Source organism: Branchiostoma floridae, chromosome 1 (genome assembly GCF_000003815.2).
Source record: "Branchiostoma floridae strain S238N-H82 chromosome 1, Bfl_VNyyK, whole genome shotgun sequence".
Taxonomy (NCBI): domain Eukaryota; kingdom Metazoa; phylum Chordata; class Leptocardii; order Amphioxiformes; family Branchiostomatidae; genus Branchiostoma; species Branchiostoma floridae.
In genome coordinates, this window is record NC_049979.1 from 33,002,174 (window position 1) to 33,009,154 (window position 6,981).

The following is a 6,981-nucleotide window of genomic DNA, read 5'->3' on the forward strand; positions in this document are numbered from 1 at the left end:
TGTGCATCATTTTTTTTTTTTTTGCTTTTGGCAACACAAACTGTTACAAACAGTATCGTTTTTTATCTGTACTTGCTGTTTGATTTTGCTGCATACCTTGAAGTTGTTGTTTTTTGATACCATTTTTATGGGCCCAGCTAGCCAACACAATCAAAATGTTGACGTCACATTACATTTTGATAGCGTAATGTTTCTTAAAATCTTCAGATGTTATGTATACATTATTTGGAGGTTATATGATAAGTCGTTTAAAAGTTCCATGGCTATTAAAGGGAGGGCCTCAGAAGCCCCAACCCCTTAATAGGTTAAGGTTAAAAGTATATACGTATGCCTCAAGTTTAATGGTAGGCTTTCTAGTGACCTTCTAAGCACTGCAGCGTTACTTTCAAAGATTGAGATCTCGTTTTCTTGTATTTTGCTGGCATCTTTTTTCGAGCGATGGATCGTTTTTGAGACAGGCAGAGAGAGAGTAATTTGAAACAGCAAATTGATTCTAGTTAGAAAATTAAGGGGAGATAAGTTAAACGAATATTTATAATGTTTCATTTTTTCGCTTATAGGGAATCGATTGGGAAAACAAACAGTAAAACCGCGGCATGCAAAGTTGAAAACACCGATTGTCTTTACTAAAACATTTTTTTTCGTAAATGAATAAATGTGACTACTGTTCATGATACAACGTTCATACATATGTCCTATGTAACCTACTTTTAAAAAAGGCCAGACCAGCTTGACGATATTGTTCATCATTTGAATAATTTGGCATATTTGCTCTGTTAGCAGTATCTTCTTGATTAAAAATAGAAACATCAAAAGTTGCAATGGTCGGCCGTACCGTCGTTAAGAGCGTCCCTGTTGTGGTAAAATCTTGGACATTCAATTTTTGCTGGAAAATGCGATTGGCCTTTTGACTAAAAACATTTGACACTGACTTAATTCCATGGATAATGTAACCAAATAAATAGAATATAGAAAGTCATACCTGCCAGCTATAAACAGCAAGAAATTCCAAAATACGCTCCTTTTATCTAATCCTGCAGTTTGCATCGTTTTCCTGTTGGTAAAAACAAGTATTTTTCCTGTGTTGTTTCGTGAAATATGCAATGATTACTGTTTAATCAAATGCATGTTCCCAATTAGGAGTCAAATGCAATAGCTATGATGATATTGTTATATGTTTACGCAAAACATTCAATGACATTACAAAAAACGTACTTACCTGGTATTTGATTAAGGAGATGATTTGTCTGTTTCATGTACAGCAGAAGATCTGCCTATGCAATTGATCAATGGCATTTGGAATCATTTGTGTGAGACTTGGAATCGGAGATCTCATTTTGAAAAAGCCACACCTTTACCATCCGTGTCAACAGGGTCCGGACGCCATCGTGTCACATTGAACCACTGCATGTTTAAACAAACCAAAGACGCGTGCATGACGTATCCGACCGGTATATCCAGGTTAAGCAAATTCATTAAACCTATTTAGATAAAGCATAATATGTTGTCTGAATCACTGTGTTTATTAACTCTATTCAGACGGGGGGGGGGGTGGTTAAGCCAGAACGGCTTATGCTAGAGCCACCAAATTTGGTGAGTTTTGCTTGAATATTGTAAGCAACAATTTCAAGAAGTGTGGCAAATTGCCCACTTTTTTTCTTGTTGCCATGGCAACTGTTTGTTCACAAGCACTTTTGCCAAAATCGCTAATTTTGGTTCTAACATTTCTTTTTTTTCACGTTTATTTGCTATATTACTGCTGCTTTCTTCCATAAATAAAATTTTATGTTATTAAGAATATATTTCATAATTTGTTATGCATAAATTATGCAAATTTGATGACGTCATCTGCCCAAAATCAAAGATGGTTGACCGTATGGCCAGATCAAGAAAAACTAGCTTATAATCCTTAGAATTCGTAACCATCTGGTATTTTTTCATCAAAAACCATCTAAATGAATGTATTTAGTCGATTTCCATTGTCTTTTGTGATTATTTGTTGCAAAAAAGTAACTTTGAAAATTCAAGGTGATGGATATAACATGGCGGAGCCCAACTGGTATCTAAGATGCGCATGACGTCATTTTTTGACGTCAATTTTACGTCATTGATGTTGCTATTGGCAACACAAGTAGGAACAAACATTATCATTTCGTTATCTGCACTTGCTGTTGCATTTTTGGAGCAAAACTTGAAGTTTTCTGAGAATACCCTATTTTCATAAGTCGGGCCAATATCAAATTGATGACGTCATAATTACGTCATATTACGTCAACGTAACGTCAAACGTCTTATACTTGTCAGATATTATGTCTATATCATCTACAAAAATTTGGTGGCCATACGACATGTCTTTCAAGAGTTATCGGACTGAGAGTTGGAGGGCCTCAAAGCCCAGTCCCAGGATGACCAAAAAAGCCCAGTCTGAATAGTGTTAATTCACTTTAGGGTACAGTGCTGCCAACTTTTAATTTACAGAATGCTATCCAGTCCATTAAGTTGACATATTGCATGCAAGTATGTTAGCCATATCGGAATACAATTTTTTTTTAAAATCAGTTCAGTTAACTAACATATATACCACCACCTAAACAATATATGATATATATAAACAATCAAATTGCATTAAGTGTTTAAATACCTGAATAATAAGAACAGCCAAGTGACTCTGTTGACAAAAATCCTTTTAGCAATAGCTACTAAAAGGTCTTGAGAAGGCAACGAAGCTGAGGAGAATACAGTGGCAGAAGGAGCCAAAGAACACATGTCATTGGCAATCAAACAAGGTTTATTACGAGGAATGGTGTCATTTATTATAAATTTTATTTTGTTTTATATAAGATGTACTTAAATTATATAGATTATCATCAATAATCATAATCATCAAATTTAAATATCATAATTAAATACGATTTTTATCATGTGTATTATGTACAGTTAATAATTTGATGCAATATTGGTAGATTTGAAATGTTAGTATGAATGCCTACCTATGCATTACGTGTTTTGTTCTAGAAAGGTTGATAGCAAAAAAAATTAAAAGTTCCTAAGTATTGCCAAACGAGAACTGTCACCATGTTTGTGAAACTTCAGGTACATGTTCGATACAGGTCAAGAGCATCATGTATACATGACACGGTGCGACAGAGTCACTGTAATAGTTTTAGGCATGCCCAGGGTTAACTGCGCATGAGCAGAGAGGAGGGGTTCAGGAGACGGAGAGTTTGGCAGTGTGAAGTCCTGCTATGTAGATTTAGAGGTTTCATGGATTAAAAGAGCAACATCGGAAAAACAGCGTCGGTCTATCTAGTGACAAGTGGTGTCAGAAATGGGATAAAATTCACGGAAGGTCTACGACCGGTAAGCCTTAGCCTCCGGAACTTCCCGAACGGAACTTTTCATGCAGTAGAGACGAACGAGAGTGGCCATTAGCCAAGCCATGAGTAGGAAGTTTGGAAGGCTATCCGACTGGCCAAGTTGTTGATGTACCCTACTGCTGAGGAAGGGAAGGGCAAAGACTTTCAACCATACTTTCAGTGAGGATTTCTTAATTGGATGCATATAGAACCAATTCGTATGGCAACAAACATCTTCTTTGTGTGTGCATGATATCAAGCCAGCGAAAAGAACGTTAAAACAAATCATTAAACTGTAGAGCGTCAAAAAAAAAGAAAAAAAAATGAAAGGAAGATGGAAGAATACATCGAGGCAGGTTCGAAACTAGGCCTGAAGGAGGAGGCTTTGCAAACGTATGTGCAGCAGGCACTGGAGAGGGATTAGAGAGCCAAGGAAAGAGAAATGCAAAAGTTGAAGTTAGAAGCCGAAGAGACAGAGAAGGAAAGACAGGTAGAGATGGAGAAACTGCAGTTAGAAGCTGGGAAGCTGAAGTTAGAAGCTGAGAAAGAGAAGTTAGAAGCTGAAGAGAAAGAGAAGGAACTGCATGTAGAGATGGAGAATCTGAAGATGGAAGCTGAAGGGAACGAGAAGGAACGGCAGGTAGAGATAGAGAAGCTGAAGTTACAAGCTGAGGACAAGAAGAAAGAAAGGCAGGAGACGGAAGTGGAACGGCGAGACCAGCTGGAGATGAGACAGCTGGGGCCAGAGAGGGGTGTAGCCGCAGAAACGGAAAGTGTTCGGGCTAAGATACCCAAGCTTCCAGCCTTCGAGGATGGCACGGACGACCTCGATGCCTTTCTACAGAGGTTCGAGAGGATCGCAACCTCCAACGGCTGGAAGGAGACAACATGGGCCTCCACCTTAAGTGCTTTGCTCAACGGAACGGCACTGGAAGTCTATTCTCGGCTTAATGACTATGACGCCCGGGATTACAACAAGGTGAAGGAGGCACTTATGAAGCGCTACAATCTTACGGAAGACGGATTCCGGGCCAAGTTCCGTCATAACCAACCAGAAAAGGGGGAGAGTCCGGAACAGTTTCTGGTGCGACTGACCAAGTACCTAGACCGCTGGGTAGATTTGTCCGAGACGACCAGAGACTATGAGTCCCTCCCGGACTTGTTCATCAGGGAACAGTTCATGGAGGCGTGTCCAGTAGACTTGGCCACCCACGTACGAGAGCGAGCCCTGCAGTCCATGAAAGAGATGGCAGATATGGCTCAGCACTTCCTAGAGGCTCACAAGCGGGAACTGGCAACCCGGGTGGACACGGTGGAAGTTAACAATCCCGGAGGTGCCCGCGTTGTCAAGAAGTGCTACAACTGTAACAGCCCGGAGCACTTGGCCAGGGCCTGCCCGCAAGTGAGACAACTGATGGGGCCGTCCCAAGCGACGTCATTATACGCCAGCAACGGAAAAGTGAGAGGGTACGAGTGCGACGGAGAAGTCGAGGGAACACCGGTGACTATGTCGTTAGACACGGGAAGTTCTGTCAGGGGACCACATCCGCAGGGGACTGGAGTATAGCCTCCACCAATAACGGACCAGCATTCGGTTGCCATAGAGACGGAGGAGGTCGCGGGGGTTACAGGCGGGACGGGGACTACGACACGAGCCAAGGATTCACGTATGGAGGGAGCCAGCGTGGCTTTGTCCCAGGATATCGTGACATGCACAACCACGGTGGCTGCCGGGGGCCGGGGACCAGGAAACTATATGGCCCGCCTGTCCGCACTAACTACCGCCTGATCGTGAAGAACTTGACCAGTCGCTGTAGCTGGCAGGACTTGAAGGATTACATGAGGGAAGCTGGAGAAGTCACCTATGCTGATGTGCACAAGCAGAACAGGAATGAGGGGATTGTGGAACTCGCCACCTACCCAGACATGGAGAATGCCTGGCGTAAGCTTGACGGGACTGAAATCTATGGTTGTAAGATGTAACTGGTGGAGTCTAGGCCTGCATGAAGCACTACCGATGTGGTGAATTATCAAAGAAAAGGACTGATGAATATGGACTTGAGAATTGTTACCGCATGGAAAAATACGGACACTAGAGTAGCCTTGCCTGTTAAAAAAAGAAAAGGGTAGTTCTGAGTTATTAGACGTTTAACTTTGTTATTAGATATTCTAGGTCGCCGACGTTTCGAACGGACACTTGGACTTTAGTTTGATGGCAGTAGTTTGGTAATAGTAGTAATCTGTTATGTCAATATCTGTACAATGCATGCCTACAGGACTCACACTGCAAAAGGATGTTTCTTGGAGTAGTGATGATTGTAACGAGTGTATCAATCAAAGAAACAGGGGCAAATGTGACAGAGTCACTGTAATAGTTTTAGGCATGCCCAGGGTTAACTGCGCATGAGCAGAGAGGAGGGGTTCAGGAGACGGAGAGTTTGGCAGTGTGAAGCCCTGAGTGTACACAAAGGCAGGTCACAGAGATTTTGATTTTGGCTTCACCTTTTCTGTTGACCAAATTATACCTATTGTATCAATATGTTGCCTTTCTTGAATGAATGTTGAATTCAAACGGGGGGGGGTGAGGCCTGCACCAACTTTGATGTCGTATAGCGACAGAACGGCTTATGCTAGAGCAACGAACTTTTATGAGTTTTCTTAAACTGCTGTTGGCAACAATTTCACAAAGTTTGACACATTTTCAAATTTCATGTTGCCATGGCAACCGTTTGTTTTGCCAAAAATCGCTAATTTTGGTTCTAACAATATATTTTTCACGTTTATTTGCTATATTTCTGCTATTTTTTTACATGAATAAAATCTTATGTTATTTTGAAAATATTTCAAAATTAAATATGAACTTCAGTATAACATGGCGGCGCCCAAATGGTATCTTAGATGTGCATGACGTCATTTAATGACGTCATTTGACGTCATTGATGTTGCTATTGGCAACAAAAGTCGTAAAAAATTATCATTCTGTCATTTTCACTTGCTGAAACAAAACAAAAAAATTTGCATTTGGAGGAAAACTTTCTGATCGTACTTTTTTTTATTGGTCCGGCAAATACAATCGATTGATGACCTCAAAATTACGTCATATTACGCCATCGAAACGTCAAATTTTTTTGTACGTGTTAGATAATATGTTCATACTATTTATTGAAAATTTGCTGGCCATACAACACGGTGTTCAAGAGTTAAAGGCCTTAGAAGTAGAGGGCCTCAAAAGCCTGGTCTGAATGGGGTTAACGTACCCAAGTTTAGATTTTACTGTCAGCACTTTTTTCATGTGTTTAAGCTGCTACAGAGTCTAATCTAGGAACAAAATTTGCCCTCGATGAGGATGCCTCTCCCCCAAATCATTGTCACGGTCATGAACTATAACAGCCCGACCACATGTCGCCGATCCCCAACACAGGTTGCACAAAATAGCCCTAGCTCCAAAAACCAAATGATTCATGACCTTCGGTCTCATGACCTTATATACGACAGAAGAGAGGAATTCTTCACACGCAATATTAGTCACAGCATGTCACAGCATGTCTGTATCTCTTGTCATAAGATAGTTTCAAATATTTCTTTGTTTTCCAAATCCATAAAAGGAACCGATGACTTCTCCAAA

At 40.8% G+C, this 6,981-nt stretch overlaps 4 protein-coding genes across 6 annotated transcripts in view; 2 read left to right on the plus strand and 2 right to left on the minus strand.

Moving 5' to 3' along the window:
* Positions 1–2,741, minus strand: part of LOC118410769 (beta-1,4 N-acetylgalactosaminyltransferase 2-like) — a 23,861-nt gene extending 21,120 nt beyond the window's left edge. For 2 of the 3 annotated variants that reach the window (XM_035812588.1, XM_035812570.1), the window contains exons 1-3: positions 2,642–2,741; positions 1,220–1,404; positions 983–1,054 (exon numbers count right to left, since the gene is read on the minus strand). Coding sequence is in view for 2 of the 3 variants with exons in the window: in XM_035812570.1 (XP_035668463.1) it covers positions 983–1,047 (65 nt within the window). In the remaining variant the exon portion in view is untranslated. The remainder of the gene's footprint in view (positions 1–982; positions 1,055–1,219; positions 1,405–2,641) is intronic. The other variant, XM_035812579.1, reaches the window with a different exon arrangement.
* LOC118410961 (homeobox-containing protein 1-like) overlaps positions 1–6,981 on the minus strand; it is a 1,064,572-nt gene that overhangs the window by 698,916 nt on the left and 358,675 nt on the right. The window lies entirely within an intron of this gene.
* Positions 2,918–4,960, plus strand: LOC118410857 (translation initiation factor IF-2-like). Its single transcript, XM_035812718.1, has one exon. It carries the CDS (start codon positions 3,799–3,801, stop codon positions 4,921–4,923), a length of 1,125 nt encoding a protein of 374 aa, XP_035668611.1. The 5' UTR covers positions 2,918–3,798; the 3' UTR covers positions 4,924–4,960.
* LOC118411021 (serine/arginine-rich splicing factor 6-like) lies at positions 4,919–5,893 on the plus strand. Its single transcript, XM_035813025.1, has one exon. It carries the CDS (start codon positions 5,067–5,069, stop codon positions 5,337–5,339), a length of 273 nt encoding a protein of 90 aa, XP_035668918.1. The 5' UTR covers positions 4,919–5,066; the 3' UTR covers positions 5,340–5,893.

Coding starts and splice junctions, on each gene's coding strand:
- LOC118410857 (XM_035812718.1), top strand. CDS start 3,799: ATGCAAAAGTTGAAGTTAGAAGCCGAAGAGACAGAGAAGGAAAGACAG.
- LOC118411021 (XM_035813025.1), top strand. CDS start 5,067: ATGCACAACCACGGTGGCTGCCGGGGGCCGGGGACCAGGAAACTATAT.